This window comes from Ascaphus truei, chromosome 3, assembly GCF_040206685.1.
Source record: "Ascaphus truei isolate aAscTru1 chromosome 3, aAscTru1.hap1, whole genome shotgun sequence".
NCBI classification, from domain to species: domain Eukaryota; kingdom Metazoa; phylum Chordata; class Amphibia; order Anura; family Ascaphidae; genus Ascaphus; species Ascaphus truei.
In genome coordinates, this window is record NC_134485.1 from 253,873,599 (window position 1) to 253,901,587 (window position 27,989).

Consider the following 27,989-nt stretch of genomic DNA (forward strand, 5'->3'; position numbering starts at 1 on the left):
GTGAAAATCTGTATTTCAGTTGCATTTAAGTGCTTTATGCCTGGCAATTAGGGAATAGAGGTGGGAAGTACCCTAAGGATCCAGCAACATATTTCATTTCAACTAATTGCTGGCTCCAAGAACCAAGATTTTAAAATGTACATTAAAATTCATAGTTTTGTATTAAATGCCCACAATATAAAATTACCTTGGACGAATGTATTTCTCTTTCCGTGCCTCAGGGCAGCTAAATTAGATTATGGAATCTGAATATGCTGTGAAACCACTTCCCGGTGCTGGAGAAGATTTTACTCCCATTCTGAAATCTTCTCCAGCATTGGGAATCTGCTTTACAGCAAACTGAACATGGGCCAAACCTGCCCAAGTTATTACCAGTGCTCTATAAAAGAAAGCATTTATTTATGACCTGAGAAAACCTGCATGGCAAATGAGACTTGCTGATGTTGCTGCTGGGCCTTAGAACATCACCCCCTGGACAATCAGACAACTGGCTTTATTATAATAGATTCATGAGGACCATACTGCATATGAAAAGGTAAATCCAGAAGCAACTAATCAACAGCAATGTATGTTGACGTGTGGTCACAGGAATTAAATGGAGTTTGGCAAAAAAAACACAAAGCCAATAACATTTCCAGTGACGTGAGCCCTACTTAAATAGGGATAACTCACCCACAGTTTGCAAACACGTCTGTTTCCCAATGTGCATTTATAATCCCTTACCACAAAGTTAAAGTCTGATGCCAGTCTAATTATCACACCCTCCCCGGATTACAAATGCTTCATTCCACGTGTCAAAAACAGCAATGTCAGCAATTCTGTTTGGAGTGACCAAATAGCTGGAAATCAAAGAAATGAAGAACAAAACCAAGGCGCCTGTAATGCCACATTGGATCAATGTCATCATGAAGAGAATGGCTGCCACCCTGCGAGTGCCATTTAAACATCGCTGATCATGAACACATTAAGTGCGGATACAGTACATACATTATGCTGATCTGGAAGCACTACCTCATTTCTTATTTTCATAGTAATTTGGCCTAATCATTAAATGAGTAGGATAGCTATGGAGCTTTTGTGTTGCGGCTTTTTTCTCTATTAGATGGGACAGGACCTGCCTCCCATACACTAGAAGATTTATCCTTTCGGGAAACTGCAAAAAGCCGCAGTGACTCAAGCAAATAGGAACTGGATTTTATTAAACCCAACCCTGTCAACATGGTCCCAGATTTTCTGTTAGATTTGCCATACGTTCTCTTGTGCAATGTTTAATTATTACTGCTTGTTTCCAGCTGCTTCTAATGTCACAGAGGATGTCAAGAAAAGGGAAAAGCTAAGAACCATTCAAATAGAAATCCAACATTTAAATAAATACATTGAAATCTAGATGACGATTATCCGTATAAACACAAGGAACAGGACATCCACAGTCAATCGTATCTCATAATGTTGCTACAATATTAAAGCATGTTTACCAACCTGGGGTCAGGCAATGGGCTGTTATTATAGAACACATCTATTATGCAATGGTTTCTCTCAAGACACAATCCAAGCGGCACTTTAAACAAAACAAAAAATAAAAATATTGTTTATTTTAATATATGCAGCATTTGATTACCTTTATTGAAGACTAATTACCTAAGCTGCCGATTGATTTGTTCTCCTGTAATCGATCAGCAATGATCCTGCTTCCCAGGGTTCACTAAATGGCTGCCTTTCAGTTTCAATCAATCCTTCAGTCAGTGTAACTCAGCAGCTACAATGTATTCTTATGATTATGGTAACATTATCTATTGTTACAGTTTGCAGCTTAAACTGCTGGGAATATTGGCAACAAATTACCACAAACAGGAAAGTGTTAAAAAATCTTGCACTGCTGGGGAGGTGCTAAATCCTACTATAGAAATCACAAGATGCTCGGTATATTAAAACTAATTAAAAATGGTATTAAAAGTTAAATGTAAAAAATTCAAAAAATGTAGTAAGTATTAGCTAGATTTATTTAAACAACCACACATGTAGGGTATTGCATGGATTGCTTCTCTAACGTGCATTGCTGTTTTTGTTTCCTTATACTGGGATCACAACCCTCCGCCCTCATATATAATGTTACTATCTTGACCCCTGAGCCTGGTGTGTGTGTGTGTGTGTGTGTGTGTGTGTGTGTTAAAAACCACGATTTTCTTAACCTTTATTGTCTGAGGTGACTTTTAGACTGTACTGGGCTCTGGGGAGAGCTCAATTTTAAAATCCCAGGCAATTAATATTTCACACATCTCCCGAACAGAGAATCCGATTTAAAAAATAAAACAATTGAAAAGGGCAACAAGAGCTCCCTTAAAGAAAAGAAAACACAAAATGCACAAAAAGACTGCCGTTTTAAAACAGGCTATTGTTAAAACCTTTTATACTTGTCCCAAGCATGGTATAGATCCTTTAGTCATATACAGGGGCATAGCCAGGACTTGCCAGTGGCTGGGCACAGTATCAAAGCCACTTGTTACTTACTCCTCTTCCTCAGATCACTGTAAAGTCCAGGAAAGTTGCGCCTCAAAATTATTTGAGGTACTTGCAACACTGGTACACCCCCCCCCCCCCCCAGTACATACCCTTTAATACTATGAGAGGTTATGGTATGACTTATACCAGGGGTGCGCAAAGTAGGGGGCAGGAGAATTTCCAGGGACGGGGGCACAGCAGCTACAGAGGTCCCGAGCTCTCCCCCAAGGCATTTAAATTAAATGCCGGGGGGACCATGTGAGGTCTCTGCAGCTTCTCCTACCTAATCTTCGGTGACACGTTGCCATGGTAACTGACATCAAATGACGCCACGGGTGACGCCGATGAGGAGGGGGGGCGCGAGCCGGGAGGTAAGCAGGCAGGGGGGGGGGGCGCAGGTTAAAAACATTGAGCACTCCTGACTTATATAATGTTGAAAACCGACACGTGTATATAAAAATATATGTGGCAACAAATGTAATCGAGGCTAATACACAAAGGGAATGGAAAAATGCTTGGAAAAGACAGAGCAAATCATAAATATAAAAGAAAGCGAAGGATCAAATGGGGTCGGAGGCTTTACAGCAAATAGGAAATAGGATGCTCTGGTCCCCCAGCTAGTCTACCTATCTGCCATCAAAATCAAATCAAAAATGTCTATGTGAAATCACCATTTTCCAAAACAATAGAATTTGTGAACATGATGACCAGCAAATATACTTTATATTAGCTCTATGAGCACAACCCCCCACCAGTATAATCAGCAATGGTATTTTTATGTACACACAAGTCCCAATACATTTAAGGGCTCCACAGTTGCACAGATTTAAATTAAACTACTGCTCTAAATGAATTAACGTTTACCAAAGTAAGATCTGGAGAACAGTGAAACTCTATGCGTCACAGAGCTACCAGCAACAAGGCAACTCAGACCACGAAAACAAATGGCTGGATAGGCATCAGTAGCATACTGACAGTAGAACTAACACTTTTCTGTTGGACTTATGTTCTGTACATTACACTGTTTTTCAAGGTACAAGGAAAGTAGTAACAAAATAACACCTAAAAATAAAGAAGTATCTTAAAACTGTAATTTGTTGGTCCTGAAATATTATATTTCAGTCTTGCTGCAAAGCTCGGACACCCCTCCGTCTTATACATCAAATCCTCAGCTGTCGGGGTTGCACAAACTCCAAAAAATGCTATAAAATGTTCCAGGTTTCCAAAATCTTGTGGGCGTTTAACTCATGTCTTTTCTGTTAAAACACTATTCTAATCACAATTGCCTTTGGCAAATATTTGTTTAGGAATTCTTGTAAACGAGAACAACTTAGTTTTACTTGTCCCTCTTCATTTACTTAAAATTTAGGTGTGAGGCAAATTGGTGGCTAATTGCCCTCACCCTTTCAGTTTATATGCAGCTAATATTTAATAGACAGCTCGCCATAAAAATGCAAATAAAATCCCAATAACTAATTTACGTGCACTAATCTTTGGCAGGTTTCTGAATAATTTGTATTGGACCAGTCTACAAATTCTTCACATCTCTTGTACAAGGTCTATAGAACGTAGGTCCAGAAGTAGAGTAACCGCAACCTACAATTAAAAACTGATTTTGTCAAATATCAACAGGACTATTTAAATTCTACACATTGAATTACATTGATAAAAATGCAGTTTATTCATTGTTGTGACAATGCATCTATAAATCAAAAACGATTCTCATAAGTACAAACTGAAAAATGATTCTTAACATACAGTCTCAAGACTGATTTATGGGAAGGATTTCCTTTGCCAAACAATAATGTATGAAAAGGCTGTCCTGTAGAATTAAAGAAAGAATGGCAATCACATCACACAACCACTGCAAACATAAGACAAAGTAAACAAGTAGCATGCAAAAGAATATATATGTTATGAAAGGCTGGCAGCCTTAGGCTTTCCAAAAGTAAAAATGCCTTTTAATGCAGTTTTGCAGGTGGTTAAACAAGACTTCCCATTAAGTAGCAGTTTGAACATCACAGTTTTTACAAATGGAGCCATTAATATATTACCTCTTTTGGCATGCCGGAGTTCATGTTAGGAGCCAAGAAGGCTTAACTTCTATTTAATGAATGGGAGGCTTACTGTATTCCCATCGCTTTAACTGTACTAAATTGTACTTACTTTGCACAGCAGAATTCAACAATAAGCACATCTCAGAGAACCAATGGTAACTTTTCATTTCTTCCACTGTGATTTTTACATGATCCATCTCCTCGCTGACATGCTAATCAAAATGAGATACTGTGCATATTCTGCCTGCTCCCCCTCACATAGCATATTGTACGTGCATGGCAAACAAAACTACTTTCTATCAGGTGAACTTTGTTCTTCAAACATATCAGGTAGGAACCATCTGTCTTCTCAAACTTACTTTTTCCTATAGCCCTTCTGTATCTCACTCTCACAGTAATTATCCTTTAAATAGTAATGTTTTCCCACCCCTCTAATATTTACTTACCGAAGGTGTGTGCTGAGAAAAGCTACCAAGACATCAGGACTTAAGTTCCACCACATGGGAGACCGAGAGACCAAAGGCTCACACTATGCTACCAGATCAGCCATGCAGAGCAGGTACACGTCTAAAACCTGCTTGACAAGCCTTTAAGCCCGCCTTGGTCTGCTGTCACTCATAACTGCACAAACAAACAATGTACCTAAAATTGTTCTTCATTACATCCTTTGCTTTTATTAATATTTTTAGAAAACACGGACTATAGTATCAGATTAGCCAGGGGATAATTGAGTATCTTACATTTTTCCCATTAGAATCTTTTGCAAACATACACACACACACACACACACACACACACACACACACACACACACACACACACACACACACACACACACACACACACACACACACACACACACACACACACACACACACACACGCACAGGCGTGTTTTCTTTATCCTGCTGATATCTTAAAGCAACACTACAAGGGAATTGCTGCCAGATCCATCTCAAACAGACGGCAGGCACTATGCAACACATATACAGACATAACACTTTTAACCAGAGTCAGAATAAATTTAAAAAAAATCTGTGTATCCAATGGGGATTTTGTTTATGTTTCTTGCTTTAATAGAATCTCTCCTTCTCTCTCTCTCCCTCTCCCTCTCCCTCCGCACTCCTTTACTGATCCTTATCCTGCCATCTTGCATGCATCTTCACTTAATCTAATGGTTGATGTGGCATTCTCATAAAGTTTCTTTATAATATTAATGTACGCTTCAACATTTTGTTTTCTTAATTCATCTAGGACCGCAGAGGGGTAGACAGAATCAAATGCTTTCTCGTCATCTACGAATCCTAATGAGTGGTAGATTATATTAATTACTTCAGGAAATAACTTCTTGTACGACTTAGATGTGGTCCATTGTGCTGTACCCACTGCAAAATCCCACTTGTTCTCTACGCTGGGCAGTGATTGAAAGTAGACCGATTGGTCTATAGATTGGTCTATAGATCTTGAGGTCTTTTTCTCCTTTCTTTGGGATGCGGATAACTACCGTATGACATTACTCCATAGCTCTGGAATTTCTGTTCTTCAAGCAGTATGTTATCTTTTGCAAGGATTTCTCCATTTCTTCTTCAGCTTCGTTCAAAATTTCAGTTGTAATTCCATCTTACCCAGGATCCTTCCCATTCTTCATGGATTTTATTGCTTTTGCCACTTCTTCTGGAAGGATGAAGGATACATCATAGGAGGTTTCTTCTCACGTGTCCTCTGCTGGATTATGCCGTGTTATCGGTGTTCCTGCATAATTTCACGTAGAAGTCCTCAAGTCTCTTTATAAGTGCATGGTCCTTTATTGTTGATCAATTATCTTGTTTGAGTGCAAGGATTTGCTTCTTTCCAACCATAAATCGCTGCTTTGTCTTCTTTAAGCTTTTGTTATCTTCAATAGCCTTCCTCACCATATCAGTTACATTTTCTTACATCTTCAGTTATACGTTTGCGGTTTGCCTTGCACAGCTCTGCGTATTCAATTCTTATTCTTGCTTTTTGGGATGGATTCATTTCTTGTCTTCTCTGCATTCATTATTTTGTCTCATCAGATATTTTCTTATCCTGTTTTTTGTTAGCGATTCCTTACGTTTTCTGCACTTTTCAATCTTCAAAAGTTTCTCATACTTGTTAGCTAAAAGTCTCCATGCTTTTTGAGCAAACTGAAGCGATTATTCAGTTCTAGTTGAAATTCTCTGATATTACTCTTGAGGTTATTGATGTTGATTGTTTTTGTCTTTTTAAATCAGTTTTCTTCTTTCAAGCTTCGCATTCAGATGTAAATCAGTGATCACTCCTTGTGTCAAAACTGTTAAGGACAGTGCAGTTTTCAATCACGTGTTTCTTTTTAGGATATAGTCAATGACATATCTGACTCCATTCCATATCCATTTTCTATTTGGATTGTTCTTGAAGAATGATTTTAAAGACAGCTTTTGTTTAGCCTCTGGCGTTTTTAATATTTGGGGCTTGAGGACTTACTTGTCATGCCGGCTTCATTTGTATGTTGGCAGTACCTTTCCCACTTTAGCCGTGGTATATTGCTGAAGCTTTCATAGTATGGTTAAACCTACCACATAAGTGCCTATTAATAAATATATATATATACAGTGTTCGACAATTATATACATTTACTCGCCCGGGGCGGGTGGATTTAACCCCCGGGCGAGTAAATATTGGCCCAAGCAGCACACATGTGTTTTTTAAATTTCCCGCGCTCGCGCTGCTGCTTTTCCCGCGCTCGCGCTGGAGAAAAAAAAAAAAGCCGGAGGCGGGTTCATGTTGTTGGGGGAGATTACCCCGCCTCCGGCTCTCTGAGCAGTGGCCTCCCTCCTCAGCGCTTCCACTCCTCCCCCTTCTGGCAGCCAGCCCCTTCCACGCCTGTCTGCCTCAAGCCCCTGCAGGGCCATCTGTCGCCCCCCCCCCTCCCTCCCATCGGGCCATCTGTCACCCCACCCTCCCACCCATCGGGCCATCCTCCCCCCCCTCCCATCGGGCCATCCGCCCCCCCCTCCCATCGGGCCATCCGCCCCCCCTCCCTTTGGGCCATCCGCCCCCCCCTCCCATCAGGCCATCCGCCCCCCCTCGTAACGGGCCATCCGCCCCCCCCCCTCCCATCGGGCAATCCATCAGCCCTGCTCTTCTCCTGCTCTGATGGCCAGCTCAGATGTTAGCAGGGGAAATCCCCTAACCGGAGCTACTCCCTGCTCTGAGCAGGGGAAATCCCCTAACCGGAGCTACTCCCTGCTCTAAGCAGGGGAAATCCCCTAACCGGAGCTACTCCCTGCTCTAAGCCTGCTATACGCAGGGGAAATTCCTCACCCAGTGCTGCCCCCGCTGCCATGTGCGACCCCTCCTGCCATGTGGGGGGCCCACTGCCGTGCAGGTGAGTGTTTGTGTGTGTGTGTGTGTGTGTGTGTGTTTGTCTGAGTGAGAGTGAGTGTCTGTGTGTCTGTGAGTGTCACCCTCTCTCTCCCTCTCCCTGTGTCACCCTCTCCCTCTCCCTGTGTCACCCTCCCTCTCCCTGTGTCACCCTCTCCCTGTGTCACCCTCTCCCTGTGTCACCCTCTCCCTGTGTCACCCTCTACCTGTGTCACCCTCCCTCTCCTTGTGTCACCCTCCCTCTCCCTGTGTCACCCTCCCTCTCCCTGTGTCACCCTCCCTCTCCCTGTGTCACCCTCCCTCTCCCTGTTTCACCCACCCTCTCCCTTTCCCTGTGTCACCCTTTCCCTGTGTCACCCTCTCCCTGTGTCACCCTCTCCGTGTCACCCTCTCCATGTGTGTCACCCTCTCCCTGTGTCACCCTCTCCCTGTGTCACCCCCTCCCTCTCCCTGTGTCACCCTCCCTCTCCCTATGTCACTCTCCCTCTCCCTGTGTCACCCTGTCCCGCTCCCTGTCACCCTCCCTCTCCGTGTCACCCTCTCCCTGTGTGACCCACCCTCTCTGTCTCCCTGTGTCACCCTCTCCCTGTGTCGCCCTCTCCCTGTGTCGCCCTCTCCGTGTCGCCCTCTCCATGTGTCGCCCTCTCCATGTGTCGCCCTCTCCCTCTCTCTGTCACCCTCTCCCTCTTTCTGTCACCCTCTCCCTCTTTCTGTCACCCTCTCCGTGTCACCCTCTCCGTGTCACCCTCTCCCTGTGTCACCCTCCCTCTTCCTGTGTCACCCTCCCTCTCCCTGTGTCACCCTCCCCCTCTCCCTGTGTCACCCTCCCTCTCCCTGTGTCACCCTCCATCTCCCTGTGTCACCCTCCCTCTCCCTGTGTCACCCTCTCCCTCTCCCTGTCACCCTCCCTCTCCCTGTCACCCTCCCTCTCCCTGTCACCCTCCCTCTCCCTGTCACCCACCCTCTCCCTGTGTCACCCACCCTCTCCCTGTGTCACCCACCCTCTCCCTGTGTCACCCACCCTCTCCCTGTGTCACCCTCCCTCTCCCTGTGTCACCCTCCCTCTCCCTGTGTCACCCTCCCTCTCCCTGTGTCACCCTCCCTCTCCCTGTGTCACCCTCCCTCTCCCTGTGTCACCCTCCCTCTCCCTGTGTCACCCTCCCTCTCCCTGTGTCACCCTTTCCCTGTGTCACCCTTTCCCTGTGTCACCCTTTCCCTGTGTCACCCTTTCCCTGTGTCACCCTTTCCCTGTGTCACCCTCCCCCTCTCACTGTGTCACCCTCCCCCTCTCACTGTGTCACCCTCCCTCTCCCTGCGTCACCCTCCCTCTCCCTGCGTCACCCTCTCCCTGCGTCACCCTCTCCCTGCGTCACCCTCTCCCTGCGTCACCCTCTCCCTGTGTCACCCTCCCTCTGTGTCACCCTCCCTCTCCCTCTGTGTCACCCTCTCCCTGTGTCACCCTCTCCCTGTGTCACCCTCCCTCTCCCTGTGTCACCCTCCCTCTCCCTGTGTCACCCTCCCTCTCCCTGTGTCACCCTCCCTCTCCCTGTGTCACCCTACCTCTCCCTGTGTCACCCTCCCTCTCCCTGTGTCACCCTCCCTCTCCCTGTGTCACCCTCTCCCTCTCACCCTCTCCCTCTCACCCTCTCCCTGTGTCACCCTCTCCGTCTCCCTGTGTCACCCTCTCCCTCTCTCTGTCACCCTCTCCCTCTCTCTGTCACCCTCTCCCTCTCTCTGTCACCCTCTCCCTCTCTCTGTCACCCTCTCCCTCTATCTGTCACCCTCTCCGTCACCCTCTCCCTCTCTCTGTCACCCTCTCCCTCTCTCTGTCTCCCTCTCCCTCCTCTGTCTCCCTCTCCCTCTCTGTCTCACTCTCTTCTTCGCTCTCTCTGTCGCACTCTCTCTTTGTCTCTCATTCTCTCAGTGTGTGTGTCTCTCATTCTCTCTCTCTCTGTGTGTCTCTCTTTCTCTCTCTTTCTCTGTGTGTCTCTCTTTCTCTCTCTTTCTCTGTGTGTCTCTCTTTCTCTCTGTGTGTGTGTGTGGGTGTGCCGCTCTCTGTGTGTCTGTCTGTCTGTCTCTCTCTGTCTGTCTCTCTCTGTCTGTCTCTCTCTGTCTGTGAAGCGCCGACGTCCAGACACTGGTTAAGGGGTTCAGGAAACTAGTCATTCACATCTGGCTTTTATTTCTAGATCCGACATTGACACACACACACACACACACACACACACACGTCTAATTGTAGTATAATGTAATACAATAAATACATTTATGTCAAAAATGAATGTTGTTCTGACTAGGAATTTATTAAATGTATTTTATTTATATATTTTATTTTAAAGCGGGGTTGGGGGCGGGACTAGGGGCGGAGTTGGGGGCGGGACTAGGGGCGGAGTTGGGGGCGGGACTAGGTGGCGAGTAGATTTTTTGGTTGGGCGAGTAGATTTTTGGGTGATTTGTCGAACACTGTATATATATATATATATATATTATATATATATATATATGTGTATATATATGTGTGTGTGTGTGTGTGTGGTCACACCTAAATGAACACCTGTGTTTCCTGTACAAGCCTATTATAATATTAGCTACTGGCGTTCTCATTTCATGATTGCCCAAGTACTTGTGGACACTCCCTAGTTGCTACATTAGTGAGACATTGAGTAAATAACTAAAACCGAAATTACTTTCAGCTAGTCAGAGATTTTTCATGTGATGTCATTATTTGGAAGCTGTACTTGCAAGAATCATTTCCACAAGGGACAATAATGATACAGGCAGCTTAGAAGGTAGGGCCCGCAGCAATTGAGTATGTGATCATTATGACAAGGCCATCCCTGCCCCCTAAAAGATGGAGCCATGGCTTGCAGTCCACCCAAATGAAGAAGCGGCAGACACCATTTTTTTTACAGGCTAGTTTAAATAACATTCTAATAGCAAGCAAAGGATTATTTCAGTGTGTCATTTAATAAACCTGCCTTCTGGCTTTTCACCAAAAGTGTTGTCAATGATTTTTGATAGAAGGGGTCGTTAAGGGACGTGGCTGGTCATGCCTACAATCTAGAGCACTTTACAACTACAACATGCCAACAACCGGTTAGCAGCCATAACTAGGAGGGCAATATTTCTTATGTTAAGAGCCTGACTGGAACAGAAAGGAATGTTAACATTATATAATAATAGCTGGTCAAACCGAGCATGAACATGCAGTCAGGGTTGTGGACAAATTTATAATCATAACTATTAGATTAAATGCAAAGTAGTATTACTCAGTGACATAGCCCAAAACTGCAAAGGTGAACTCAAAGAAATATTTATCACACTATGAGACATCATAGTCTTATTGTGTGATAAATGTATTGCCTGTCTGTTTGTTGATACACTGATGACATGTTTGTGTTTACTTTTTCATATACTCTGGACATCGGTTTGGGCTGGACTATATGGAGGAAGCGTCGGAATCACCCACTCCTTGTACACAGAAGGCTAGAAAATGAAGGCACATTTATCCTGGTCTCTGGTGACATCATGCAGTTAAACAACCATCTCTGGACTGTGGGAGTACTTTACCCAAGCTACTCATTGGACCAATACGTTCAGCCTATAGGAAATCAGCATGATGTCATTAAGCCATGCCCCTTAAAATCGCCGAACGAATAGTGGATTGTATCTACACTCACCCTGGCATTGAATGACGTCACGATGCAGTGCGTCTGCTACTCGCACCAGAGGAGATCCCCCCTATCACTCCGTTTAGCCTACTAGCAGTGTACTAAATGGAACTTAGCCACGCCCCCTGGCGTGCACACACGCCAGACCTTTGATTTAAATATCCAGCCGTTAGAAGTGAACATTCAGCAGACGCATACCAGCTGACGCCATCACCCTCGTTACATCCAAGCGTGAGCAGATTACTTTACTGTGTGCAGTTATTGTTGATTACTGATCATTCTGCTACCTTGCCTAGAATTTACATTCCACATATGTCAGTCTGACTGCTTCCATTTATTCATATCTGTAGGCTTGGGATTAGTCACGTAGCCAGTTTGCTGCTTGTGTCTGTGTTTATCTGGGTGTGTTTGGAGGTTAGGGTGAGGGAAGTACCTATGGTCGTGTAGATCATAGGGAACGAGCCAGAAGAAGGGGTTCTCCCCGAAACGTTGCCCCCCTCTACTTACCTTTTTACATTGTTTTTTCCTTTTTTTCCCCCTTTCCCCTCCTTCCTATTTTTTATGTTCCCTCCACTTGTTTTCCCCATCCCTTTACCTCTATTTACCTTTCCCCCGTAGTTTGCTGTATATATCTAAAGCCAGTCTTGGATTTACTTTTTCATTTTACTACTTCTACTATTGTGTACAATCTATTGTTGGAATCTATTTTGCATAGTAAATTTGTATTAGTAGATTTCTCTGTTTATTCTCTTCTTTGAGTGCTGATAGCATATGTGTTAGTTATTTGGAAGGGTTGAGGGCCCTCCTTGCACCACGTCAGTTTATTTGTATTTCTTGCATTTATAGTGTGCCGTCTACTCCTTATATCCTACAGATAACCTAAAACACAATTTAACAAACATCTAATTTGCTGCCCCATTAAGCAATCAAGAGTTGCTTCTCAGCAGAGATCTTTCAGTTGTTCTTTTAGCCTTAATGGTAATCTAAGCAAGTACAACAAGCCAGTTCTATGAGCGCACGGTAACTCAATATTCTAAATCAACACCATTAAGTGAAAATAAAGGTTTGAAGATATGGAAAACTGACCTGGCAACAAACTAAAACCACTAATCTTGAATCTTGGGGGGGGGGTGAATCTTGGGTGGGAGTTCCCCCCCAACATCCCAGGCGATAGGTTCTCCCCCCCTGTCCCAGGTGCTTGTTTCCCTCCTCCCCCATCTCTGGCGTTGTTCCCCCCCCCCCCCTGTCCCCTGCACGTGCCCTCCCCTCTCCACCCCTCCCCAGCGCTCCCCGCTGAGGGGAGGGGAGAGAGAACGGGGCCTGCGGGTGGTGAGGAGAAGCAGCGTGCACTCCTTCCACTCCCCCTCCTGAATGAAACTGGAGGCTTTCCCCCAAAACGGAGTTTGTACTGTAGATGGCTTTACCCACTGTGCGGACTTACACTTACTGGGTACAACATGCTGTCTGACTTCCTTCCCCCTGGCTGCCAGGAGTTGCTGTGTTACCATTTCTTACCCTTGGCAGCAGCCACCCACCACCCCTCTCTGGGCAGGCTAGGCCCCCAGCTGTCCTTCTCTGTGGGTAAGCTATGCTCAGCTGAACGGAACCTTCTCTCCTCTTTCACTCTTTGAGCTGCCCAGTTTCTGTCTCCCAGCAGGTCACCACTGCTGGAATGCATTGCTTCCCCCCCCATCCCTGGCGGTGTTTCTCCCCCCCCCTGTCCCCAGCGCGTGTTCCCCACCCTCTCCACCGGTCCCCGCTGAGGGGAGGGGAGAGAGAACGGTGCCCGCGGGTGGTGAGAAGCGTGCGCTCCTTCCACCCCCCCTCCTGAGTGAAACTGGAAGCTTTCCCCCAAAACGGAGCCTGCGATGGAGGAGCCAGCAGAGGCGACAGTCACGTTCCCCCCTTGTTGCCGGGCCGCGGGGTGAGGAGGAGAAGAGTGGCCGGGTGGTTGTGCGTCTTAGTCCCCCCCCCCCACTGCGAAGCTGTGTCGGCGGCTGGTGAGAGTGTGTGGCAGTTGGGTATCTGAGGTCATAGAACCACGCAGGCCAATGAGAGGTGTGCGGGGGCGGGGCCGGGCCAATCAGATTGGCCAGAGGCTGAGTGACAGACCAACGGACCAATCAGATTGCCCAGAAGCACAGCAAACAAACAACGTTTTCAGTTTTATATATTGCCACAAAAAGGGAGGCACAGCATATGCAAAGGCAGCAGAACCAGAACCTGGCTTTCCTGGTAGTTGTAACACAAGTTTTACTTGTGGGAACACATGTGGATAAGCAAACAAGGATCTGTCCACATCATGCTGATCATGTTAGGAGAAGAAGGAGATATCCACCCTAACTTAACTCCATTTGTATTTACAGGAGTGGAACCAGGGGTTCCCCAGCTGAATAACACTATTTGCAGCTTCTGGGACCCTGCAGTTTGAGATACTTTCTTGTTAATTTACAACTATTATTTCCTGGATTTTACAGGGGATTTAAATGGCCATCCAGACATTAAGACTTCGGCTGTTTCCTACTTTAAAACAGGTCAGTAACCAACTTATGCCGTCAACTTATTATTTAAAATATTTTTATCAATAAATAATGTAATCATTAACAGCCTCATGTTGATAGCGGAGGCAGAAGCCACAGTCTTAATCATCTCATCACTCCATATTGTGTACTTCCTTGCCCTTTGTTGTAAAAGGGCAAGGAATTCTTGATCCATTTTTTCAACAGGGGATCCTAGGAACCCATGGGCTCCCCAGGTATCCGTAAAGGGTTTACTGCAATTATCAGGTAATTTGAAAATTGTACCAAATACAGAAGAATTTACAACATCTGATCTCAGACACGCTATTAGAGAGGGTCGGGATCCTTACAATGCATTTGATAACATACGCGCTATTAGAGAGGGTTGAAGTTCCTTACAATGCATCTGATCCCAGACACACTATTATAGAGGGTTGGAGTTCAACAGAATTTCACATAGGGTTCCTTAACCAAAGAAAGGTTGGAAACCAGTCTCGTGTGATGCAAAACAATGCCTGGGGATTCTAACATACACATTTCTGTCATTTAGTGCAAGGTTCTCCTTTGCTGCCCAGGTTAACCAACATCGGATTTATCAATGATTAGACAGATCAATAAAAATCCAGACTGCACGGTTACCCTGTTGCTAGGCAGCATGCGATTACACAGCATATAGTAACTTGATGGTATTCCTAGAGAGTACCAGACCATATTATCCTAAATAGTATCCAAAAAAGGAGCTGAAGAATAAGCGTAAATTATTTGCTAGACAATCTTCTCCCATTGTATGTGATTGAACTGATATTACTATATTGTAAAAAGTCTAGAGAAGAATATATTTGCCACATTATACTAAACATATAGTCCGCCAAAAATATTTTATTTGACAAAAGATAGAAATTCTGTCATTATCTTGCCAGTTCGTATTAATATACATGAAACTAAGCACCTGCACACCTAGGGCTCATTCACATTAACTAGATTAGAAGCAGTTTTTACACAGACATTAAAAGAAAGATTCAAGAGGGAAAAATAGAATACTGTATACGATCAATGCCAGATGGGCCTTTATCCCACTGCAGAGCAATGGGGTTTATACTGTATAACATGTCACATCTTTAAAATATGTGCATTACAAAATACCGGGAGGAGGTGAGTGGGGGAGGGGGGAGGGAGGAGGGGAGTGAGGGGGGGGGGGGAGAGGTTACTGATGCTTCATTAAACTAAAATGAGGTAATCAAGGAGAGCCAGCTCACCGGAACATGCTTGATGCGAGTTCTTCCTCCAGCCTCTCCGGGGTAGTGAGCGAAGCATTGTGGCTGATGCATTGTGAAAGATCTGAGCGACCCTTGTTGAGAACCTGCTATGACCCTCTTGCCGTTCTCTCAAAAATCCGTGCAACGACATAAGTGAGCCTTGTATTATATTCTCATGCTATTGTATACCAAAACAATGATTTGAGATAGAGAGAGAGAGATTTAGCAATGTCCCTATAGAAAATGGAGAGTTTATGATCTTAGAAGCTTTAAAACCAAACAATTTTTACTGGGGTGATTACTGGGATAAACAGATGTACTGTTTTTTTTTGCCAAAGATACGAGTCATAGATAAAGTGAGAAATTTCACATCCATTTGTAGCATTCAATGAATGTAGCTGCTAAACAAAAATGTATTACATTGATTTTCAATCTGCCATCCAAAAACAACCAGCAAAGGAAAAATCTTCAGAGTGACTTTGCTGCCAGTTTATGCTGGAAACAATCCAAATCAACAAATCCTATTGGTGCATAAGAAAATCTGCTTCACCGTGTTGTAATCAATCTCTCAGGTCCCATTAAGTTTGAATAGTTTGGTATTTCTTCCTCCTTGGTGCACTATAGATGCTCTGTAGTTCCAAGGTGACCCCTTTTGTTTTCAAAGCAGTATAATATATGGATGTCCTTACTGAAGACAGAGCATATAGACATCACTCAGACAGACGGTAACCTAATGCTTATTACGCTTCCCATCAGGTCTCTGAAATCGCACTCATCTTCGGTCACTAGAGGTCACGCACTAAGCTGATGCCAGAAAGAAAAAAAATGCCAAGAAAGGATCAATATGGAGGAAAACCCGAATGCACGGAGAGCATTTCTTTCTAGGAGAAGCAGATGGTCTTGTTTACCTCGCTGTAGCTATAAAGTAAAAAGCGGTTGAAGTCCAAGCTGTATTTAGCAAAATCGTAAGACTCTGTGAGGAGGGGAAGAATAGAAAAGTCTTGCAAAGAAAGTTTCCAAGGAACTTAAAAAAAAAAAACAACTACCGTACGCCTGAAAGGAAGGGAGGGAAATGAACTTGTGCTTTCTTAAACATCAGTGCCGGAGCTGGTGCTGCGGCTGGGTTTGTTTGAGGAAAGAAGACAAAGGGGAAACAAAGGAACATTTCTGATTTACTTGGCAACAAGTACAATTTCCACTCTTGTGTTCGGCAATGTCATGCAATGAGGGGTCTGCTGAAAATCATTGTGCAACCATACACATCCACTGTGCCCAGGGGCAAGGGTAACCTGGTACAACCTGGCTGTGTGAACGAACCGGTTAATTTACATGACATTTATCCACTGAGAACACCCACCTAATCCCTAAAGAGCCTATTACAAATTGACACTCCATTTCCTAGGTGACCGTGTTACAGGAATAGACCTGTTATTCACATTAGTGAGTGTGAACAAGGAGCGAGCCGTACGCTTCCACAACAAGCCAACTTACACAATGTTTGTTGTGGAGATAAAAAAGGAGATCCGTCCAAACAGATATACATTTTTTAATTGTGATCTAAAAAGAGTGAGACATTACACTATTTACTGCACATTTCTTTGATTCCACACTTTAGTTCACTATAGGTTTTTTTTGTTTTCTTGATGTAAGCTGCTGACAACTCAGTACATGCTACAAAGACGGCTGTCTGCCCAAAAATTTAGTTAAATTCTTTTTTAATGTAGACAAAATGTAGCTAAAATAAAAATACTAACTTTTATTCAGATGTTTCTGGTGACCCAAAAGGCCTATAAACAAAGCCACATTCCCCAGCATTGCTGAAATGACTGCTGAGAAAAGCAGACAGGCTATGCGATTTTTAAACATTCATATTCTAATGGTAGGCTTCTGCAATAGATTTAAGTTGAAAAGAAATCAAACGTCCTCAGCGTACCATGACTAATTAGTTAAATTAGCAGGTTCTATTACAATATGTATGTAGTGGTTTGGTAGTGAAGAGGATAATTTGACCTCAATGTACAATTGTGAACAAAAACACAGAAGTAATTTGATATTAAAAATAGACCACTTTTTTAAAATCTACATTACAGTGATATTAGCAGTGAAGGGGTGAAGACCCCACACTGGGTTAAGCAGCATCCATTTATGTTTGTATCAAGTATCACATTTTTTCTAATTTATTATACTTGTATATATAATTTTTGAGCGCCACGTTTTGATATATTTGCTTTTCAGTGATATTAGCAGCCCTGATGGCCCCATCCCATAATACATTGTGATATATTAAAAATACCACCAAAATGTTTTATAAGTGTAGCCCTGGTAAGAAATTGGGCTATATGTCTTTCCTCCTACTGGTGTAAGTCCTGCTAAGGGCAGGCTGCCAGTAGTTATCATGGGTTTCCCCCGCTTCAAGCCCTGCCCTGAGTGGTGGAGGTAGGCCACCTGACTCTGTGTCTAAGGCAAGAGACATAGGGGAGGCGCCTGCCAAAGTCAAAGGGCAGTGCACAGTCAATTTAGTGGTGTTGAGTGAGGAGTGTGTCAGTTCAGCGTGCAGAGTTGGAGAGTTATGTATTACATTTGGAGGAGCTCAGGCAGGCCCTGAGTAGAGCTTATAGATCTGTGGTGGACCAGTGCCCCTCACCCTGCTTAGGGGGTGAGGGAAGAGCTAGCCCCACCATGAGTGTCTGTGACTTGGGGTGGTGGCAGGGGAACAGAGAGTCCCAGACAGCCCATCCTGAAGGGGTACAGTCTGGAGAGAGAAGACCTGCTGTACCTGATTACTGCTGTGTGCTGCTGCGGACAATAAAGAGCTGCTGCTACTTGTTTTATAAGAGACTGTGTGAGACTGAAATCTCTCGCCCCAGACCGGGGTTCTCTGGAAGGATTTCACCCTACCCTGATAGGGCTTGCCAGAGATGGAGGCGTTGCACCACTAGAACGAGATGAAGGCATTCACCCCAGAAGCCTGTCCCTGTTGTCCCCATACCATCGCAGGAGACTCAGGCCCTCCTGTTCCACACAGGTATGCACCAGCAAGAGACATGTAGCCAGACGTTAGCACACCCTAGGGGGCCCGATCTGCGACCGGGGGGGGGGGGGGGGGTTCTGAGGGTTACATAGGCAACATTTAAAATGTTTTTTTTTTTTTTTTTTTTTTAAATAGTGTCTTTCAACATTGGCATGTACTGTACGTTGTACTATTACCTCTTTTCTACAATGCTCTGGCTAACCCAGGCACAATTAATATGGGCTACATGGCCAAGGACTTGCACTTTATTACAAATCCAATATACGTTGGCCAAGCGACTGTATCTTTTAACTCTAGTCATTTCAAGTACTGTACATAAGGTGCTTAAGAAAAATAAGTTAACGCCATCTTCTACTGTGCTAATGGCAGAGTCTGCATGTGTTTTGTAGAAAGGCCAAATTTCAAGCCACTTTTTACTTCTTTATGATTTAATGGATGCCTGTACGGGCTACTACATTTTTTCCAGAAGGCAGTGAGAATCTTATGTACAGTACGAATCACGGTTACCCTGAGCAAAAAACATACACGTCTATTCACAATGGCAAAACAAACGCATGCAAATTTCAGTATGCTGCTTTATAACGTGCCATTCCAATATACCAATGTATAAGAGGGGGCCCCTCATGTTCACCACACTCCCTAATAATCCACTAGCTGCCACAGAAGGCTGCAAACCATATATTTCCTACTATATACTGTACAGCGTAATAGTAAATGGCGAGACAGTTGATCATGTTGGCCCTTTTAGCAGCATTAGCTTTTACATGCACTATGTATGAAATGCAACATTTACTTTATTTCCTATTGAATGTACGTACACGTTGTGCGTTTGCACTACCCATAAATAGCATGTTTAGAATTATTTCCTATTAGCACTCACACACGCTACAAGGAAACAGCAAACGCACAAGTTCATGTTGTTTGGCACTTCTTGAACAAACTGCATTAAACGTTCTGCACACGTTAGGTTTAGTAAATAGAGCTTTTAATACAGAAATATATATGTACATACTCGGTAAAGTGATAAAGGGGTCTTTGAGAAATTTAGACCATATATTGAATATACAAAGACTCGATAGAGCACAACGTTTCGGGGTGTTATCCCTTCCACAGGGGAAATGAAACTAGCAGTGTGAGCAAATATCTTTATATAATCAACCACATCACAAATCAAATCTGCCTTATGCAAATTAGATTATGTGATTGGCACCTCTCTTAAAGTAGTATAATCAATATTGTAAGCAAACAGTGTCATTTTCTATATAATTGTGGGATTACTTTTTTTTATATATATAATACAGCTTAACCCCGTTATAGCGCAGTCCTCGGGGGCCACCCGCGACACCGCGTTATAAACAGGGTCGCAGAAAAAAATGGCCGCCGATTTTTTTTTTTTGTGGTGGTACCGTGTCTACCGGAGGGGGAAAGCGGAGAACTCTCCCAGTGTTCCCAGACCCGGTGGGGCAGTGGCAACAGCACACAGCACTTACCCGGCATCTGGCAGCTCTTTTCCCTGTCTCTGCTTCTTGCTTCTGCTTCTGTATTGCGAGAGCAAGTTCCCTTAAAGAGACAGTGTGTCTCTGTGTGTGTGTGTGTATGTGTGTGTATGTGTGTGTGTGTGTGTATTTGACTGTGTGAGACTGTATGAGACTGTGTATGTGTGTGTGAGTGTGTCAGTGTGTGTGTTAATGTCAGTGTGCTGAGTGTGTGCAGTGTGCTGTGAGTGTGTGCAATGTGCTGTGAGTGTGTGCAGTGTGCTGTGAGTGTGTGCAGTGTGCTGTGAGTGTGTGCAGTGTGCTGTGAGTGTGTGCAGTGTGCTGTGAGTGTGTGCAGTGTGCTGTGAGTGTGTGCAGTGTGCTGTGAGTGTGAGCAGTGAGTGTATGCAGTGTGAAGTGAGTGTGTGCAGTGTGTGTGCAAAAAAAAACTTTTTTAAATTCGGGGTCCATGCTAAAACCGCGTTATAGCGGATCGCGCTATAACGGGTTGAGCTGTACAAATATACAATAAGAATATAAAGTGAATGAGTGATTAATACATTTATAGATACATACAGAACAGTAAAATACCATATCTCTAAATCTTACATTTTCAAAGTACCTTTAGGTGAAATATATAGGATATGTAGTAGATCTATAAAGAATCTACACGGATCTCAGCTTCTCTATTATTCAATAATTCCCTAGAGAATCCAAGATCCTAACACACCTATTATACATCTCCTACATACCCCATATATTTCACCTAAATGTTTTTTTTGATAATGTAAGCTTTAGAGATCAAGGACTGTATCACTTAACCAAGTGCATATAGTGTATCTATTTCTGAATGAAAAACTTTATGCAGTTTATGCACTGTTCATGGGAGATCCCGTCATACAGATACTTAGCACCGTGAACAATACCTTTGAAAATCTTTCTACTTCAAAAGAAAACATAACGGGGCAGGATATGGATATCATTTTCTCTACTTTGTGAATAGAGCAACCTACAGAAATAGCACAAGTAAAATATTACTTGTTATAATTATTTAGAATGGACATGCAGCTTTACTTAATTGTGTATGATATCAAGATATGAACATGTGTAAGTAAGACCACAGCTGCATGACTCAATTACTTCTGCTACGCCTGGGATGAATCAGAAATTGCTCCTGGCTTGATTAAAACATCAGAGACAATATCTTAGAAACTAACGGTGCTGATAATTTGACTCTTCGTTAGGAAAATGGGATGGCTCACAGATGAAGTAGCTGTTTGCATATAAATGTCTCTGTCATAGTAAAGATGTGTTTTTGTGGTGGTTAATTCAGGCCTAATTATCTCATCCATGATGGTCAATGCAAAAGAAGTCCTAGTAATTGTGCCATTAGGATAGTGCAATTTAAAATGCTGATGAATCAACTATATGCATTTAAAACAAGTCCACTCTGATATTGTCTAGGAAAGTAACTTCACAAGTGACCTACAAGACCTTCTATGTCAGATCTTCAAAGGATCTTGCAGAACAGGTTGCCTTGTACTCTTCCATAATACGGTTTAGGCAATACAATCAATCCACAGCTTTAAAGATGGATTTGTTCTACGCTTCTCTGTAGTTTTAGTTATCGCCATTTATTTTCTCCTCATAAATCCTTTATGTATGTCTTTATTTATATAGCGCCATTAATGTACATAGTGCTTCACCGTAGTAATACCCGTGACAATCATATAAATAACAAATAATACAAATAACAGATCATGGGAGTAAGTGCTTCAGACATAAGTAACATTTCCGAAGAGGATTCCCTGCTCCGGTGAGCTTACAATCTAATTGGTAGGTAGTAAAATACGTACAGAGACAGTAGGAGGGTGTTCTGGTAAGTGCGTCTGCAGGGAACCAAGGTTAATGTACAGTATCATTTGTATAGTATTAGCCACAGTGCTACGCATATGCTTCTTTAAGAAAGCGGGTCTTAAAGGTGGATAGAGAGGGTGCTAGTCGGATATTGAGGGGAAGGGCATTCCAGTGAGAAAGGTTTAAGGTGAGAGAGGGCTTTAGATACAAAGTGGGTAGGAAGAAGGCTTCCTTGAGCAGAATGCAAGAGTCGGGATGGTGCATAGCGAGAAATTAGGGCTGAGATGTAGGGAGGGGCAGAAGAGTGTAAAGCTTTAAAAGTGAGGAGAAGAATTGAGTGCAAGATGCAGGGTTTGATTTGAAGCCAGGAGAGTGATTTCAGCAGGGGAGATGACAAGACAGATTTAGGAAAGAGTAGAGTGATTCTGGCAGCAGTGTCTAAGATAGATTGTAGGGGAGACAAGCGAGAGGCAGGAAGGTCGGAAAGCAGGAAGTTACAGTAATCGAGATGGGAGTGAATGAGGGCCTGAGTCAGAGTTTTAGCAGTCGAGCAACAGAGAAAAGGGCGTATCTTTGTAATATTGCGGAGGAAAAAGCAACAGGTTTTAGATACGTTTTGAATGTGAGAGGAGAATGTGAGAGAGGAGTCGAGTGTGTCCCCTAGGCAGCGTGCTTGGACTACTGGGTGAATGACAGTATTTCCAACAGTAATGTGGAAGGAGGTAGTAGGGCCAGGTTTTGGAGGTAGTAGGAGGAGCTCTGTTTTTGCCATGCTAATTTTAAGTCGGCAGAGAGCCATCCAGGATGATATCGCAGAGAGACATTCAGAAACTTTGGTCTGTACACCAGGTGTAAGGTCAGGGGTTGAAAAGTAAATTTATGTGTTGTCAGCATAGAGGTGATATTAAAACCAAGAGATGTGATTAGGTCACCTAGAGAAGGTGTGTACATAGAAAAGAGAACAGGTAAAATGCAGCAGAGAGGTCGAGTAATATGAGCAGAATGTAATTACCTCTGTCTTTGACAGCATGGAGGTCATTAGTTATTTTAGTGAGGGCTGATTCAGTCGAGTGAGCAGTGCAAAAGCCAGATTGTAGAGGGTCTAGGAGAGAATAGGTGTTGAGAAAGTGGAGCAAGCGAGACAATACAAGATGTTCAAAGAGTTTAGAAACAAAGGCAGGAGGGAGACAGGTTGATAGTTAGTGTAAGGATCCGTGATCCTTGGCGCGATCGGCGCACTCCTCGCTTACCCCAACCCGCAACTGGGTGTTCCGCTTCTCCTGACTCCTGCAGCACATCTCGCCTGCTGGCGAATATCAGCATTCCATCTAGGGGCGCACGCGGACCACACTGTGCCCACTAAATGCCGTCCATGCTGGCCCCGCCTCCAGATTACGCTCATGCGGTGACGCCACAATCACGCAGCGCGCACCCATTATGCGCGGCACTCGCACACATGCGCAGAACCTTCCTTGCTCCTCTGCCTATACTACGCCTGTTGCTGATTCCTCTGCCTAAGTATTCACCTGTGCTGTTTCAAGCAGCCAACCACAGTCCAGTTTACTCAGGAGTGTGCATCCTCCTGATTGGAAACTCCCTTCATATGCTCAGCTGCCACACTGGCAATTTGGCTGAGCATAAACGTTCCTGCTAGTGTTCACTGATGTCTTGCCTCCAGAGTCTTGTCCTGCTCCTTGTTCCTGACCTTGGCTACTCTTCCGGACTCCGTTCTTCTTTTCGCCTGAACTCGGCTTCGTACGACCATCCGCACCTCTCCCTTACTGACCTCGCAAAGTACCACGACGATCCGCCTCTCTCCAATCCAGATCACGGCTAAGTACCTCCTACGATCCGCTACTCTCCAACACCGACCTCGGCAAGTATTACTGACCATCCAGAGCTCTCCTACCCCGACACGGCTACCTCGACCAATCTACACTCCAGACACGCCCACGCGGCTGTGGGTTGGTGTTATATCAAATCCCTACCTCGGCCTCGTGGTCACGCCTTGCTTGTGGTGAGCACTTTATTACAGTTACAAAGACAGGTAGGGTCCAGCTTGCCGTTTTTGAGTAATGGTATAACTGTTGCATGTTTGAAGGAGGAGGGAAAGGTACCATAGTAGAGGGAGGAGTTAAAAATGTGTGTGAGCGTAGGGATTATAGTAGGAGCAAGAGGTTTTAGAAGATGGGAGGGAATGGTGTCAAGAGAGAAAGTGGTAGAGGGAGAAGAGGAGATCAACAGCGACAGATCCTCCTCTGAGACAGCAGAAAAAGAGTCAAAGAAGGCAGGAGGAGAGTTAGGAAGCGTGTAGGATTGGAGGAGGAAACAGAGGGGATGTTCTGACGTATGGATTCCACCATTTTCTTAAAATAGTCAGCAAAGTCCTGAGGTAAGATGGAGGAAGAAGAAGAGGCAGCTGAGGGTGGTTTGAGTAGAGAGTCAAAGACAGAGAAGAGTTGGCGAGGGTTAGCCTTGTGCGTGTTGATTAGTGAAGAAAAATAGGTTTGTTTAGCCTGAGAGACGGCAGAGTTGAAACAGGCTAGCATAAATTTGTAGTGAAGGAAGTCTGCGAGTGTAATTTTTCCTCCAGCGGTGTTCAGAGGAACGACTGCAGGAACGCAGCATGCACTTGTGGGGATTTAGTTAGGGTCTGGGTTAGAAGGGCGAGGGTGGCAGAGAGAAAGCTGGGCATGTAGATCAGGAGAGTAGGATAAGGCAGAGTTGTAGTTTCTAACCAAGTTGTCAGGGTCTGTAGCAGAACTGAGAGAGGAGAGGGGGATAAAAGGCTGGTAGGTTAATAGAGCGCAGATTTCTGCAGAAACAAGGGGGAGATGGAGAAGGGGAGAAGCGAGAGACAGAAAATGAGATGGTCAGAGAGAGGAAAGGGGGAAATTGAGAAATCGGAGAGAGAAAAGTTTTTGGTGAAAACCAGGTCTAGGTAGTGGCCATACGTGTGGGTGCTGGCTGCTGTCCACTGTTGAGGGCCAAAAGAAGAGGTTAGAGAGAGAAAGCGGGAAGCCCAAGGGAGAGAGGGGTCATCAATGTGGCAGTTGAAGTCACTAAGGAGAAAAATAGGAGAGTCTGAGTAGAGAAAGAAAGAGAGCCAGGATTCAAAGTGAGAGAGAAAGGCCGAAGGGGGATGAGTAGAGGTAGGTGGACGATAGATGACCGCGACGTGGACAGGGATAGGAGAAAAGATCTGGGCAAAGGAGGGGAAAGTAAGAGAGGGAGGAATAGGAATGGTACGGTAGCGGCAGAGAGAGGAGAGCAGGAGACCCACGCTTCCACCCCTGCCATCAGGGCACAGCGTGTGGGAGAAAGAAAGGCCACCATAAGAGAGGGCAGCTTCCAGAGCAGAGTCAGATTTAGTGAGCCAGGTCTCAGTTATAGCAAATAGAAGCAGGGAGTGAGAGAGAAAGAAGTCATGCACCGAGGAACTTGTTAGAAAGGGAGCAAGCATTCCAAAGGGCACAGGAGAAAGGGAGAGAGGAGGGAGGGTGGCAAGGGTTGGGTATGAGGTTGAGAGGTTGACACCAGAAGGAGTAGAAGTTGCATTGGCAGGCGAGGATGAGAGCATGCAGGAATAAGGCAGGGACCAGGATTGGGAGAGAGATCCCCAGAAGCAAGGAGGAGAAGCATGGGAAAAAAAAGCTGGTTTTCAAGTCTAATGAGTAACTACAAACTAGCATGCCCAACCCAGGCGGTATGAACAGTTGCCTTTTCCTAGACCCTGGTCAGATGTTAGTCGAAGTATAGACGTACTGTAGCAAAAAGGTAGTATGCTCTCTTGTGGGCTAGTTAATACACAATTCAGTAGTATAGCAGATCTTACTGCTCTTCACATGAACATCAATAATATGAGATTCACAGAGGATCTGATACACTGAAATTATCCCCATTGCTCCATGTTTTGGAGTGTTGGGACACAACATGAAGTGGGTTATGAAACCATTACAAGGCAGAAAGCCATATTTTGTAGTGCCCTAATTAAAAAAAAAATATATATATAAATTATATATATATATAATTTTTTTTAATGCTTTTAATTTTGTATCAAATGACAATAAGATAATCAATTCCTGGTTCTTTGCATGTGTTATTAAACAAAAGATATCAGATGTAAATGTAAGTGTTGGGTATTTTAAGGTATTTCAGTGTGTAGCAAATGTATATTCTGAGCAAACAGAATTATGTTTTTATAAGGAACTATGTTTCTACATTTTTATATACTGTATTTCATGCAAAGAATTGGAAATTAGAAAACACTATGTAAATTAAACAGCAATTGTCACTCACTAGTTAACCCACAAATGCAGAACAGTATGCAGATGCAGCGGCCGTTATCCGAACATTTCACGGAGCCGTTTTCGTGAACTCTGCTGTATTCCACGCGGTATTCACTCGTTATTCTTCCGTGAACGCTGCTGTGAATGCCGCCAATCACACCCGTAATCTTCTACAGTTAGAGGGTTTGTGTAGGGCTAAGGAGCCTCAGCAAGGACTTCTTTCCCATGTACAGTATACCGTATGAACACGTAACGTTAATCTTCAAATTACTTAGATTTTAAGACAACAACACCTGATAAAAACACTAGTAAACACGCGTCTTAATGTGGGAAAGTTTGAAGAAATCATGCGGCACGACCTGGGTATGCCCAGGAATACAAATCGTGAAATGTTCGGATAACGGCCGCTGCATCTTTGACTAACCCAGAAGAGTCGTTAAAAAATCTATTTGACACATCAGATGAGTTTGGCAAGCTTTCGAATTTCAAAGTTAACCACACCAAGTCAGAGGCTATAGGCTTACACATCCCTAAGGAAACAGAAAACGAACTAAAGAAAAAATTCCCAATAAAATGGATGCCAGACAAAATGAGGTATTTGGGAGTGTACATTACAAGGCTATATGATGACATCTATAGAGCAAACTTCCCGAACCTTATTAAAAGTTTGAAAAACAACCTAGAGACCTGGTCAAGATATCAGATGTCCTGGTCGGGTAAAATTATATCAGTAAAAATTAACTTATTACACAGAATACTTTATTTATTCCAAGTGCTCCCAGTAACCGTCCCAATGTATTTAATTAGAGATTTGGAAAAAGAGATAACTACATTTATTTGGAACGGAAGAAAACCTAGAATAAAGAAGAAATTGATGGTCCTCCCCCTGACCCGGGGAGGCCTGGGCCAACCAGACTTAGCTAAATATTACAAAGCAGCTAGACTAAGCCCACTGATTTATTGGTCCGCAGCCCCAGGAAAAAAAACGTGGGTGGACATTGAGAGGTCGGAAGCTGGGTACGAGGAGCTTGCGTCTCTTTTATGGGTAAAAAAGGCAAATAGACAAATAAGCTATAGAAATCATCCTGTCTTACTACACTCCTTGAATATCCGGGACAAAAACTGTAAACACAAGCAGATCTCTTCCATTCCTTCGCCCTTAACACCAATTAGATCTAACCCCGAATTCACACCAGCACGATTCGAATATCTTTAAGCAATGGGACGGGAAAGGGCTATCCAAGCTAGGAGATATGCAAAAAGGAGGCAGGGTTAAATCATTCATGGGGATAAGAAAGGAATACAATATTCCAAGCGCACAAATATTTCAATATATGCAGCTGGCCCACTATGTCTCCTCGATACAGCCAAGAGACACTTGGAACAGACCACTCACCAACTTTGAGAGCCTGTTCCAACGGGGCCAATATAACAGAGGGACGATTGCCCAATTTTACCAGACACTATTGAAACAACATGAAGGTCAAACAAGCAAAAACATTTCAGAATGGGAACACGATATAGGGAACCCCTTAGAGGAAGAGGACTGGGAAGAAATTTACGAAAGGATAGCTAGAGCTTCTCGCTGCTCACTGATCAGGGAAACAAACTTGAAAGTCCTACACAGGTGGTACTATTCACCAGCGCGTCTCCACTCTTTCTTCCCGCTAACCTCCCCTATGTGCTGGCGCAACTGCGGTCAAATAGGCACATTTAAACACATCTGGTGGTCCTACCCTAAGATAATCCTTTTTTGGGGTAGAATCAGACGGCAAATAGAAGGGGTAACGGGTTTGGATTTACCCTTGAACATAGAAACAGTGCTCCTACTAAAACCTAACGAGGGTCTAGAGAGAAAAATCCGCAGCCAAAACACTAATTGCAAAACACTGGAAACAGAACAACCCCCCCTATCACTGAGGTATTGCATAAGATAAACTATATAATGACAA

At 44.0% G+C, this 27,989-nt stretch overlaps 1 protein-coding gene across 14 annotated transcripts in view; it reads right to left on the reverse strand.

The window, feature by feature from the left end:
• Positions 1-27,989, reverse strand: part of MCF2L (MCF.2 cell line derived transforming sequence like) — a 268,085-nt gene that overhangs the window by 147,878 nt on the left and 92,218 nt on the right. Inside the window, exon 1 of one of the 14 annotated variants that reach the window (XM_075590658.1) lies at positions 15,386-16,688. The exons of 11 other annotated variants lie outside the window; for them this stretch is intronic. In XM_075590658.1, coding sequence (XP_075446773.1) covers positions 15,386-15,536 — 151 coding nt within the window. In that variant the 5' untranslated portion in view covers positions 15,537-16,688. Of the gene's footprint in view, positions 1-4,665; positions 4,805-5,002; positions 5,132-15,385; positions 16,689-27,989 lie in introns of those variants that run through there. 2 more of the 14 variants (XM_075590668.1, XM_075590661.1) reach the window with 2 other exon arrangements.